Below are 13,602 nucleotides of genomic sequence, written 5' to 3' on the forward strand. Positions count from 1 at the left end.
CCCCACCCCGACCTCCAGCAGCTAACAGGGAGCACAGGCAAAGAGGGGACATCCAGCCTTGAGGACGCGGACGGGTGTGGGTGTTCAGAGAAATGGGCGCAAACGGCATATTTGCACCAGCCCTGGACCCCAAACTGGGGCGGGGGGCAGAATTTCCCACCCTCGACATTTCCTTTGTCCCTAGCGTGTTAGCCTGGACTTTGTAGTAGTGGGCTCAAGCCCGATTCAAATCCCAACTCCACCACCTTCTCAATGGGTGGGCTTGTTTCCTGCAGGATTGTATGCCTTTTTATTTCATATTTTCCTCCTGTCCCATGGCTTCCCGGAGACTGCATGGAGGGGCTCAAGGCGGGGCGGGGCAGAGCCGCTGCCCCATCAGGGCCTGTCCTGCTGCCTGTGTTGCCGCCAGCCTCCCAGAAGCCCAGACCACTGCCCTGAGGGTTGTTCTCTCTCCCTGGTGGATTTTGCTCCCTGTTTTCTGACCCACCACGTTCTCCTTGCCCCCCACCCCATCTCGCCGCGCACTGTGTTTCCTGTTTTAGTTTCTCTGTGGTTATTCATCGGGCACTCTCCGTCAGTCAGCAGCTTCTGCGAAGGTAAAAGGCCCCAGCCTGGGGCCGGAGGATGGCGGGAGAGGCCTCAGCAGCCCTTGGGGCTGGGCTGTGTCCTCAGCCCCTGAGGCACTGAGGCTTGGGGAAAGGGCCCTCTTTTCTTTATTGTTTTGGAGTGTGCGTTTTTGTGGAGTGGTTTGTGGAGTGCTTTGATTTTTGTTTTCTGAGTTGTGTGGACTTCAGGCATCTCAGTTTCTTAAAGGAGGAAACTGAGCCCTAGAAAAAGAGGTGAGACCTGCCCAGTGTATCGGGGCAGGGCTGGGACTCGAACCCTTCTCTCCCAAGTTCTCTGCCTCCACAGAGTCTCTTGGAGGCATGAAGGCCTGCTCCTTCCACCAGGCCCTACTAAGGGTTTCTACGTCCATGACTCAGTCAGATCCTCTGATTAACCTTGTAGATCAGGAGAGACAGGTGGTAGTATTTTCTGAATTTTGCAGATGGGGGACTGAAGCTCAGAGATGGAGTGTGGTTCACTCCCAGTCACAGCATCTGGGGGAGCTGGGACTAGAAGCCACTCCCTGCCCCCTGACCTCCTTAGGCCCTGGAACACCATCCCTGGTGTGTCCTGACTACCAGCTGCAGGTCGTGCGTGGCTCCCAAGGCTCTTTGGGCCCCAAAAATGCCGGGTACCCTTAGCAGCAGCATAGCTCTGGCGTCCCTTCACCTCCCTTTTCTCTTCTCGGCCCTCAGTTTCCTCTCTGCCTAATGCTGACAACCTCTCACATTCGCTCTTAACGCTGGGTCCCCCTTCCTTCCTGCATGTCTGGCATCCCCCTGCTGCCTGGTGCCTTGCAGAGTTCTGGCCCAAATCACAAAACCACGGTGGTAGTGCAGGGCCCCCAGCACATCAAGAGCAGGGAGGTTGTCTGGAAGGAGGTCTCTGTCCTCTGCCCACGGTTGGCCCCAGGCCAACACTGTGGCCCAGCTGGTTGATGGGATGAACGTAGGGCCACCACCAGAGAGGGGCCCAGGCGCCTGGAGCTCCAGCACCGGCAGTCCCCAACGTGAAGCCCACAAGCTGCCGGTCGCAGTGTTGGTGAGACAGGTGTGGCTCTGGACTCTCCCCCAGTCTTTCCTGTCCTTGTGTAGACGCCAGCCCAGCCCCTACCAGGCCTACCCACTCGTCCTGGTCTTGGGCAGTCCCGGAAGACACTGAACCCATCTTTTCCTCCTACTTCTCTTTCCCAAGCCGGTGGAGGCATGTGAGGACCTCTCCATGAAGTTTCCTGTTCTAAGCCTCCTTCCCTGAACTCTGGGAATAGAACCCACTTGCTGAGGAACCGTGGAGAGGTCCAAGTGTGAGACTGGGGGGTGTCCAGAAGTGGCCCGCTCCCGAGGGAGTTTTTGGAGCACAGAATGAGAACATGGCAGTGACAGATTTGATACCAATTACATCTACTCTTCTGGCCCACTTAGGCATCCCCGTGAGTAATTACTATTGCCCCTACCTTATAGGTAAAGTAACTGGGGCCCAGAGAGGCCAAGGTCTTTGCTAGAAGTCACACAGCTGGTGACACACAGGGATTGGTTCCAGGTCTGTCTCAGGGAGGTGCAGGGACTTGGCCAAGGTCACGTACAAGTGAGGGCTACAGTGAGGCTTTCTTGTCCCCTGCTCCTTTTCACTGTACTGTGCTATCTGCAAGCTTAGCCTCAAGGAAAGAAAAAATACTTTGTAACTGTTGGAAACATGATAGCTCTGTTAAAGGAACAAGGAAATGGGCTTGGTGAAGTGTGGATGCTGAGTCAGTTTATTGGATGACAGCGTACCAGCTGCAGCGCTCTCCTTAGGGTGAGGGCCCATGTCCTTCCGGTGATCTGACCTGTGTCCTGCGCAGGTCCCCAGCCCCTGAATTTTCACCCTTTTGACTCTTGTGTCTGCCTCCTCAGGGCGCCCCGGGCAGCCCCACCCCCATCATTGCTGCTGGAGGGAGCAGCAGAGCGGGGCGGCTCTTCCAGGGCATGAACACCACCACCCCCCCCCAACCCCAGGCACATGACCCAGGCGCCCTGAGTCCACAGGACACTGGTTCACTCCTTATGCAGGTGGCTCCTCCTGACAGTGACTTCCCAGCCCCGATCACATCATGCTCAGGTGCCTGCGCCTCACATCCCCTCCGAGGCGTCATTTAACGCTGACCTTTGGACTTCTCACTTCTGCCTTTACCCCCGTCCCTAGTTATCTGCAGATTATCCCAGAAAACAACAAATGTCGGAAAAGATGACCTTTCCCCTCAATGAAATAAAACCAAATCAGAAACCAGGTGGCCAGGGAAGTGAGAGCAGATCCTGGGATCATAGGCCCCATTCACTCATTCCTTCCTTCCATCACAAATACCTACTGAATGCCTGTTATATGTCAGACATCATCATATGTGCTGGGGACACAGTAGTGAACAAAACAGAAAGAAACCTCTGTCCTCGTGGAGCTTGTGCTCTAGCAGAAGGAGGAAATAGTTAATAAGCAAATAAAAGTGGATTACATAATGTTAGATGGTGACTTATGAGATGGGGAAAAATGAAGGAGGGAAGGGTGCTGGTGGTGGGGCTTTGCAGTTTTGAATAGGGGATCAGGAAAGGCCTTACTGAGAGGTTGGTGAGGAAGTGAAGGAGCCAGCCACGTGCATTCTGGAGGAAAAGCATCGCAGGGAGAGCGAACGGCAAGTGCAAAACCCTAAGGTGCTTTTTAAGCCCCAAGCTGCCCTGGGAAGAGCATGGATGGAGGCAGGGGTGGCTGGAAGGGAGGGAATAAAGTGGTGGAGAGGCTGGAGGTAACTGGAACCAGGTTCTGTGGGACATGTGGGTTCTTACAAAGGACCTTGGCATTCATGCTGAGTGAACTGGGGAGCCCCTGAGGTTTTTGAGCTGGCTGGGGGAGGGGAGACATGACTGGATTTGTGTTTTAACAGCCTCACTCACTCACGCACTATCACTGTGTCGATAGTGGAGTGGAGGGCGGTGTGGAGAGTGGGCGACACAAACAGGGAGACCGGTTTGGAGGTTATTGCAATAACGAGAGAGCCATGCAGGCAGCTTGGACCAGGCTGACAGTGGAGGAAGAGTGGTAAGAAGGGGTCAGATTCTGGGTCCATTTTGGAGGTAGAGCCAATGAGATTTGATGACATATTGGATATGAGAGAGGAGGAGATGGGAATGGTTCCTAGATCTGTGGCTTGAGCAGTGGGACAATTTCTCGGAGTTCAGCACCACTTCGGTTCAGCAAAGTGTTGTTGATTGTTGCTGTGCCGGACCCTGGGGCACCGCAGTAAACAAGGCAGACCCGCCTGTCCTCACGGGGCTCACAGCTCAGCAGGGAAGACAGACAGAAAGGAGGAATTCCACAGTGCTGATCCAAACCAAAGAAGGGTGTGTCCTATGTGTGTGTATGTTGTTTGTGTGTATTGTGCATGTGTGCATGCTTTGTGTGCTGTGTGTGCGGGTGTGCCCTGTGTATTTCTGTGTATGTGGTGTGTGTGTGTGTGTTTTGTGTGTGGTGTGTGTATTTGTGGGTGGTGTGTGTCTGTGTGTATATGTGTGTGTATATGTGTGTACATTTGTGTGTTGTGTCTGTGTGTCTATGTATGTGTGCTGTGTGTGTTGTGTGTCTGTGTGTGTGTGTGTGTGTGTGTGCTGTGTGTGCACACACGTGCTCCTGGCAAGGCCTCTAATGCAGGCTGGGTACAGCCCACCCTGGACAGCTTCCCCCGCAGTTGGGGGTCACCCAGTGCTACTGTTGGATCAGGTTCTGGGGCAGACTTGGGGGCTGCAGACCTGACATTCACCCTACCCCAGTGTAAATGCTTCTCTTGGCAAAATCCTAGAATATGTTCCAGATAATACTAAAACAGAGAACACGGCAAATTTCAGAATAGCAAGCATTTGCTGTTTCTTGGCAAGTTTCATTTCATTCCGGGGGGCGTATGGCCTAACTTTAGAATGGGTTAAATGCCTCTCCCTTCCCCCACATATCTCACACATTGACATCTGCATCCTTGGTTTTTGGCGCTACAGGATATCAGATAAAATGATGACTCATTTAAAATATAAAATCTTACAATAATAATCAAATTCACTAATAAAAAAATCCTCACCCAAAAGAAATTGCCAGGAAAACAATAACATCAAAATGCTTTGGAATCGAATCTTGTTTCTATGTCCACTTTCTTGGCCTGAGAGGTTCTGCTTCCTGTTTGTTTGTTGCTCAGGTCCTCCCCCAGGACCCCAACTCATTTCATAGTCTTCTGAGAGGGGGACCCCAACAGGGCAGGGAGGTGCAGGGGGTCGCTGGCCGGCTCACCCAGATAGTGGCTGGTGGAGCACGGGGCCCCGGGCCTTGGTGCTGGATGGCGGCCAGAGGCCAGCTGTGTGCCTTCTTAGGAGGCTTATCTGGGTCTGCCCCGCCCCCCTGCTGCTGACCTGCTAATCCCACAGGGAGGGCAGAGGGTGCAGGTAGCACCGCCGCCCTCACGGGTTGCTGTTTACTGAGACAGACTCTCACAGCCTGGTCAGCTAGATAGGTGGCACTATTCCCATTTAGGAGACTGAGGCTCAGTGTTGCTTAGTGACCTGCCTAAAATCACGGGACTCGGAGGTGGTGAGCCAGGGTTTGAATTTAGGTCTGTCTAACCCGTCTCTAGAGATGACCCCCTCGTCCTGAGGCGACCAAGTCTGGCCACTCATTTATACTGGGAAGGGAGGATGGAGACTCAGAGAGGGGCTGCGTCTTGCCCAGAGTCATCCAGCACACCAGGGCGTGTGCCGTGCTCCTGGGCCCAGGATCAGGGAGGCTTTCCAGAAGGGGGTGCGTCTGGGATCCAAGCTCCAGCCCAGACCAGGCAGGTCACAGGAAAACCCATGTGCCTGGCCAGCCTGCTTCCTTGGGCGGCTCTCCCTCAGGCCCTTGACCAGCTGACCTCTCCCCTCCTTCCCTTCCGGAGGGCTGGAGGGGTACAGGTCAGCCCCTCCCATCGCTGCGGTCCATCCCCCCCAGGGCGCCGAGACCAGGAAGCGCTCGCCCACACTCAGCAGCCAGTTCAAGCGGTCACTGGAACTGCTGATGCGCACGCTGGGTGCCTGCCAGCCCTTCTTTGTGCGCTGCATCAAGCCCAACGAGTTCAAGAAGCCCATGGTGAGCAGCCCTGGCCTGGGAGGGAGGGAGGGGGAGGCAGATGGGACCAGCTTGGGGGGTGGGAGGGGCTGGGCCATGTGAGACTTTGTGCTCTGTGGGGAATGGCAGGGCCCCTGAGGGGCTTAAAGAGCAAAGTTCCTATTTACTGGAGGCAGCAGGTGCCCTGGAAAGAGCCTGGACTCTGTAGTAGTGGGCTCAAGCCTGATTCAAATCCCAACTCCACCACCTTCTCACTGGGTGACTGTAGACAAGTCACTTCATTCTCTCGTGCCTCAGTTTCCTCACAGATGGAAATGGGACTGATCATTCCCACCTCCTGGGGGTATTCCATGCAATAATGCATGCAAACTGCCTGGCGCCTAGGAAGGCACTCAGTAAATGGCAGCTGTGTTTCTTGCTGCGGCCCTGACTTTGAAAGCCTTCTCTCCTTTGGTCCAGCCAATGACCACCTCCTCCTGGAACCCTTCCTGGATTCCTTTGACTGGTTGGGAACATTTTCGTTTTTGGCTTTTCTGAATAACACCTGTTGAGGCCTTTCTGTGTGTCCGGAGCAGAATGGATGGTCTCTCCAGAGCCTCGTTTAACCTTCCCAACAGCCCAGGAGGGAGGGACGTTTATGGCCCCATGTTCGAGATGTGGAAGCAGAGGCTCAGGGAGGTTGAGGGGCTTGAGGCTGCAGATCCAGGAGCCTGGGCCGCCCCTCCCTGGGAGCCCTCTCCTTCCCCAGCTCTGGGAGGTGTTGTTTACCACAAGCCTCTTCCCAGAGATAGGAAGGGAGGCCCAGCGGAAGCTGGGGCCTGAGGGTCTGGGGAGGGACGGAAGGCGGGAGGCCAGTACTGGGCCAGGGAAAGTGCCTGTAGGGAGAGGAAACAGGTGGCCGCAGCCAGCCTTCCGCACACTAACTCTGTCCCCTGTCCCCTGCCTGGAAACGTTCCCCAGAGTGGGCTGGCCAGTCCCCCTGGGGATCAGGACGGGGTCTTCAGGGGCGTGAGAGTCACAGAGGGCTCCAGCGGGCTCCCCTCTAAGGCAGGATGTCCAGGGGACCGAGGCCAGGGCCCTGTAGTTGGGCACCGTCTCTCTTGCTCTCTGATGCCTCTGGAACCTTCTTTGGGCTGACCTCAGCCTCTGTGGCCTGGCCCTTGGCTGCAGGACCTCCTCCCTGGGCCTCCTGCCTCCTGTCCCCCACTCCCGTCCTCCTCCCCACTGCAGTGAGAGACATGGTTCTCAAACACAAATCTGACCCGGTCACCTTCTGCTTCCCTAGCCTGGCCTCTCAGGTCCTTCACAGCCCATCCAACAACCCTGCTGCTATCACAAAAATGACTTTGTGCCAATTAGAAAAATGTACCTCTTCCTTAAGGAAGGTACTTTGCTGTCAGCAGCCAGAAAGCTGTCTGAAAAACTATCAGTCTAAGATGGCTATAATATGAAGGGCGACCCCTGGGGTTGTACAAGGCACCCACCACCTGCACAGCCATAATCCTGGCATGGATTAGCCTCCTCAGTCCCCATAAAATCCCCCAACATGTCCTGTGCTTTCAGGCTTGCTCACCTTTGCATGAGCTAGCCCCTCCAGCACCCTCTCTCCTTGTCAGGGTTAGAGCAAAGGTCCTCCACGAAGCCCCCTCGAGATGTCCCAAGGGGAATTAAGCTGTCTGTCCTCTGTGCCCTCAAAGCACTCAGCTCACCCCACATGAGGGCCTCATTCCGTGCTGCTCCGTGGGGTTTGGACTGCAGAGCCGCGTCTGGTCCCACCTTTGCTCCTCATCTGCTGCGTGACCTTGGCTTCTCGGGGCCTTTGTCTGGGGCCAGGAAAATACAGAGCAGGGCTGGCCTCCCAGCGGGAGCCTCCAGCACTGACACCCTTGGCTCCTTGCCTGGCAGCTGTTCGACCGGCACCTGTGTGTGCGCCAGCTGCGGTACTCGGGGATGATGGAGACCATCCGAATCCGCCGAGCCGGCTATCCCATCCGCTACAGCTTTGTGGAGTTCGTGGAGCGGTACCGAGTCCTGCTGCCCGGCGTGAAGCCAGCCTACAAGCAGGTACGGAGCTGGGGGCATAGGCGGGCGGGAGGGAGGGAGGGTGGATCCCAGCCCTGGGCTGGGCGAAGGCCCCAGTGTTCTCATTGGAACAGTGTGCTGGGCATGACATCACCTCGGCCACCTCAGGTATGGCTGGGAAAATTGGGGTCAGGCAGTGGAGTGCATCTGAGAGCTTCCATTGCCATGCTTGGCTGGTGTGGACTTAACACGTGTGGTGAGTGGGCCCTGGCTCTTAGCTGGAGGTGAGGGTTTAATAATCATCGGGCCGAGCTAAGGAGAAAAGTGAGGGTCAGAGACGGCGGGGCCTGGCTGCGACCACACAGAGTTAGGGCCAGAGCTGGAGCAGGAGCCCTGCCTCCCAGCCTTGGGAGGGACACCAGGTGGCCTTTCCACTGGTGGGGCCACCCATTCTCTTATGTACCCCCCAGGATGACCTTCGGGGGACATGTCAGCGCATGGCTGAGGCTGTGCTGGGCACCCACGATGACTGGCAGATTGGCAAAACCAAGATTTTTCTGAAAGTGAGCACGGCCTCTGAATCTGGCTGCCTTGGCAGGGCTGTGGGCTCCCCGTCACGGTGGGAACAGGTCCTAGGGGCGTGCCATAGAGGAGTTGCAGCACCGCACGGGGTCATTGCTGGGCCTTTGTGATTCTCCTGCCCTGCAGCTGTGGCTGGTTGGAGCAGGTAGTGGAGTGGCAGTTGGTATTTGAGAGCATCTATGACCTGGAGGTGGGGTTGGAGCAGTGACCCTGGGTGAGGAAACCGAAGGCCAGAGGTGGGCTCATCGGGGAGGCCTGGATTCAGTCCTGACCCTGTGGTTGTCTGTCCTGGGAATTTGGGCAGGTCACTGGCCCTTTCTGAGCCTCATTTTCCCGTCTGTAAAATGGGATGTGCTTGTGGTAGGGGGCTCTTGAGTGTCCCTTTGGTCCCGTCCCTTTTTTCCTGCCAGGCGGGGCTCATGCTAGGCTGTGGTCGGCCGTGTGCTACTCACCTTGCTCTCTGGTGTCCCCGGGCCTGTTCCCGCGCTCCCTGAGCAGACACCTGGGGCCCTCTGGCTCCCACCACAGCTTGGGCAGGACTTTGGGGGCTGGGCGGTCGGGGAGGGGGCAGGGCTGGAAGCAGGAAGCTGGGCCTGGGGAGCTTGCTGGCGCTGGCGGAGACGGGACAGCTAGAGCAGGGACAGCGTGAGCGCTGGCTTCTCCATTTCCATTTCTGCTGTTCTAGATTTCTGGCTGTCCTGGGTGATGGGGCAGGGCTCCTTCCTCTGCACAGGGTGAGCCCAGGCAGCCCAGGACAGTTGGGGAGAGGGAACGGGGGGGCCAGCCCTGCGCTGGAGGGAGTCCTGGGGTCTAGTTTAATTCCTCCCCGGCTGAGGGGCCTGGGCTAGTGTCTTCATATCTCTGAGCCTTCATCTCCTCATTGGAAAAATGTGTTGACTGTTCCCTGCCTGTGTGTCTCCTGGAGAGCACGTCCCGTGGGCCAGGCCCCAGTGGGGGCTTTTTGTCCATCATCACTCATTTAGTCATCACAGCAGCCCGTGAGGTAGAATTATTATGCCCGTTTCAGAGGCTTAGCACGTAGAGGTGAGGTGCCCATGGTCAGACCCTGCCCTGGAGTGGAGAGCAGGGCTTCCAGACTGTGGTTCTGATGCCCAGCCCACATGGGTAAGGGAGGTAAGGCATGCGGCACGATGGCGTCTAGTGCCAGAGACATCATTGTCCCCATCCTCCACGTCCTCACTTTTCTGGGCTCTTCAGAAACCAGTAGTGGTTTCTAGACCCCAAACATCTGCTCCTCATTCATTCACTCACTCGTTCAGAAAGCCTTGGCTGAGCAGCCCCTCTGTGCTGGGCCCTGTCCCCAAGTGATGTGTCCTGTGATTATCTGATGGATGTTCCTCCGCCACCAGACTGCGATTCCCCAGGGCAGGGCCCAGGTCTGCCTGGTTCATTGCAGCCTCACCCTAGCACCTAGCACATGGCTGGCACATGGAGATATTTGATTCATGTATTGAACGAACCATAAGTTTTGTCCAACTGGAGTGGGGGTTAGGGGCTCAGGGGTGAGAAGGAGAGGGGGCTGGAGAAGTGGGCAGGGCCTGATGGTAGAGGACCCGGGTGCCAGGGGAGGAGGCCAGGCTTGACCCCGGGAGCCAGTGGGGTATCTCTGTGAGATCTGTCCTTGAGGGAAGGCCAGAGGGGGAGCAACAGAGGACAGGAGACTGGTTAGGAGGCTGTTTCTAAGATCCTGGAGAGAAACGATGGTGGCCTGGCCGAGGACAGGGGCTGATGTGACTGAGACACCTAGAAGAGCTGGGACTTGGGTAGAGATGGCCATAGGATGAAGCCAGTGTGTGTGCGTGTTGGGTCCCCGACTCCATGCAGTCAAATTAGGGCCCCCCCTGCTCCCTTTGTCCCTCCCAGGCCTCTGGCATCCACCACGACAGTACCTGTCTATACTTGTGGCTGTGAGAGGCTGCCCCATGGGGCCAGAGCAGGGTTGGGAGCCTTTGGGGCCCAACTGAGCCCTAGGCCTGGCTCTGAGTGAAGGAAGAGGGGGCCCACCTGGGGCGGCCTCAGTTCTGGGACTGGAGAGGTTGGTAGGAGTGCCGCTCAGGAGCTCTGCCCTCCAGGACCACCATGACATGCTGCTGGAGGTGGAACGGGACAAGGCCATCACTGACAGAGTCATCCTCCTCCAGAAGGTCATCCGGGGCTTCAAAGACAGGTTCGTGCCTGGACCAGCTCTTCCCCACCTCAGCCCGCATGTGTGTGCGTGTGCGTGTGCGTGTGCGTGTGCCTGGCTCACCTCCGCTCCTCCCCCGTGAACACGGAATAAGCACCCATGTGCACACACAGAAACACATACACACGTGCACAGCGTGCACACAGGGTCATGCGAACAGGTTTGAACACTCAGACACGTGGACCCATCTGTGCCCCCGTGCCCAGTAACACAGTACCCCCACCTACGCACAGGCTTGCACACGTGGGTACATGAGGCACACAAGTGGACCCTCTGTTGGTCTCAGATGCCCGATGAAATTTCCCAAAGAGGAAATTTGAGATTTTGTGAGTTACAAAGTGTGTCCCATATTCCATGTAAGGGGCATGTGTACAGCTGTGTCAGTTCACAGATGGGCAGGGCTGACTCTGGAGTGTGATTCAGGCTCCACAAAAATCCCACAGCCTGCATCCACCCACTTGTCCATCTGTCTGTCCATCTGTCTAGCCATCCTTTGTCCATCCATCCATCTGTCCCTCCATTCGTCTGTATGTCCATCTGTCCAGCCATCCTTTGTCCATCCATCCACCTGTCTGTCCATCCACCTGTCCCTCGTCCCATGGCTGTGCCCTCGTTTGTGCGTGTATCCAGGAATTGGCCTGCTGGCTCACCCACACTGACGTAGCCATCCTTCACTCCTCCCTTATTTATTTCTACGTTCAGGAGACACCTGCTGTTTGATGTGTGGTCTCTTGTCCTCCATCAGGTTGAAGGTGACTGTCGGCCTGTAGTAGCTGCCTGGTGTACACAGGGAACAGCATGGTGCTCAGTCAGTCAGAAGACCAGGGCTCCAGCCCCAACCTCATCAAGTCTCAGTTTCCTCACCTATAAAATGAGGGAGTTAGGTAGTCAGTAATAAGTGATGTTTACAGTCTTCAACGTGTTTAATCTTTATTTACTGACTACTCATACATTTATTCATGAGTAACCTTCGGAATGTCCACCTTACTGGGTTTATGTGACAAGGCTGTGAGGCAGGCAGGGCAGGTATTATTCTGCCCATTTTACAGATGAGGAAGCTGAGGTGCAGAGAAGTTGTATGCCTTTGCCCAAGGTCATGGAGCCAGGGAGACACAGCTAGGACTCAGCCCTGCTCTCCTAATTCCAAACCCCCCCAACCCCCAGACCCTGGCAGAGGTCCTACTGCATCACGCTGCTGTTTTAGGTCCAACTTCCTGAAGCTGAAGAGTGCTGCCACGCTGATCCAGAGGCACTGGCGGGGCCACAACTGCAGGAAGAACTATGGGCTGGTGAGCCTCCTCGAGGGAGCTGCTTGTTGCCTCACGAAGCCTTTGAACCTGGCCCTGTTGCTATAGCAGCAGGACTTACCTGTTTGCGGGGCCTGGCTGATCTCTTGCCACCCTGCCAGCCCCTACCATTCCTCCAGCCCAAAGTCCGAGTCTGGTTTTTGCAGCTCTCCCCATCTGGTCAGCAATGTTTGTGCTTTTCTTCTGGAATGTTTCGGTGGGTGATGAACACCTGGGTTATTAAACACCTCAGAGGGGGCCAGGAACGGGTGTGTCACATGGACCTCTGTGAAGGAACTGGCCTTGGGGCTGGGGAGGTGGACAGGAAGGAGGCCCACTCCTGGTCCGAGGATGGGAGTCTCTTGGGAGGACTGCATCTCAGGGGAAGCCAAGGCCACTCCCTGGGAAACTCTGGTCTGAGAGGAGACAGCTGTGCCTTTGGGGCATGCAGGTTGGAGAGTGGAGCCCGGGGCAGTGACCTCCAATGGGCAGGGTTGTTCTGGAATCAGGGCCGTGGTTCTGAGCAGGTGGCCGTCCTTGCAGATGCGGTTGGGCTTCTTGCGGCTGCAAGCCCTGCACCGCTCCCGGAAGCTGCACCAGCAGTACTGCCTGGCCCGCCGGCGCATCATCGGGTTCCAGGCCCGCTGCCGCGCCTACCTGGTGCGCAAGGCTTTCCGTCATCGCCTCTGGGCTGTGATCACCGTGCAGGCCTACGCCCGGGGCATGATCGCCCGCAGGCTGCACCGGCGCCTCAGGGCTGAGGTAAGGGTCCCAGGTCCACAGCAGCCACAGCTCTGAGCCCTGTGACAGCTGTGTCCTCCGAGGGGTGCTCTTCCACCTCAGGCAGACATATCGCCCCCACGTGTGGCCTGAGCCTGTCGGGGGGTGGGGATGTAGGGCTCTACCTCTTTGGAGGCATGCACAAGACTGGATCCCTCATTTCCCTCTTTCCAGCCAGGGGCAGGGCAGGGGCCCAGTCCCTGTTGTGACTCTTTGGGGAGGCCAAGGTGAAACTGCTTTGGCTTTGGGATCAGCGGTGCCCCCAACCCGCTGTGGCACCTGGAGGGTTTCTCATGTGCCTCAGTTTCCCTCTACCAAATTATTTGGCAAAGTCATTCCCAGTCCCAGAACTCAGCCGGGGTGGGGTGGGGTCGAGCTGGCAGGAAGCACCGTGACGGTCACACCCTGCCGCCCCCTCCCCCAGTACCTGCGGCGCCTGGAGGCTGAGAAAATGCGGCTGGCGGAGGAGCAGAAGCTCCGGAAGGAGATGAGCGCCAAGAAGGCCAAGGAGGAGGCTGAACGCAAGCATCAGGTGAGCTGGGGATGTGCCGACTCCTTAGACATCCATTCACTGGTTCAGCGGCCCTCAGCCAACACCGGCTGTCCAGCCTCTGTCCACGCGACCTTCCTTCCTTCGTGCGCTGGGTGCCTGTTCTGGGCCAGGCCAGGCCAGAGGGCTGTGGCTCCAGAGCGAGCGGGTCCAGGCCCTCAGCTGTGTTGTAACAGGATAAACAGCCTGAGCCGGGGTGGGAGCCCCCAGCCATGTGTGGCTACAGAGCACTTGAAAGGGCAAAGCATCATCAGTGCAAAATACAGACTTGATTTCTTTTTCTTTTTTTTGGCCACGCAGTGAGGCTTGCGGGATCTTAGTTCCCCGACCAGGGATCGAACCCGGGCCCACAGCACTGAAAGCACTGAGTCCTAACCACTGGATTTCCAGGGAATTCCCAATTACACACTAGATTTTGAAGACTCAGTAAAAAAAAAAAAAAAAAAAAAAGAAAAAAAAAA

The 13,602-nt window shown here is 56.6% G+C and overlaps 1 protein-coding gene across 1 annotated transcript in view; it reads left to right on the forward strand.

Moving 5' to 3' along the window:
- MYO7A (myosin VIIA) overlaps positions 1-13,602 on the forward strand; it is a 100,348-nt gene that overhangs the window by 39,466 nt on the left and 47,280 nt on the right. Inside the window, exons 16-22 of the mRNA XM_007461713.1 lie at positions 5,599-5,736; positions 7,621-7,779; positions 8,208-8,300; positions 10,413-10,507; positions 11,730-11,814; positions 12,355-12,573; positions 13,016-13,123. Coding sequence (XP_007461775.1) covers positions 5,599-5,736; positions 7,621-7,779; positions 8,208-8,300; positions 10,413-10,507; positions 11,730-11,814; positions 12,355-12,573; positions 13,016-13,123 — 897 coding nt within the window. The remainder of the gene's footprint in view (positions 1-5,598; positions 5,737-7,620; positions 7,780-8,207; positions 8,301-10,412; positions 10,508-11,729; positions 11,815-12,354; positions 12,574-13,015; positions 13,124-13,602) is intronic.

Source organism: Lipotes vexillifer, unplaced genomic scaffold, assembly GCF_000442215.2.
Source record: "Lipotes vexillifer unplaced genomic scaffold, Lipotes_vexillifer_v1.1 scaffold223, whole genome shotgun sequence".
Taxonomy (NCBI): domain Eukaryota; kingdom Metazoa; phylum Chordata; class Mammalia; order Artiodactyla; family Lipotidae; genus Lipotes; species Lipotes vexillifer.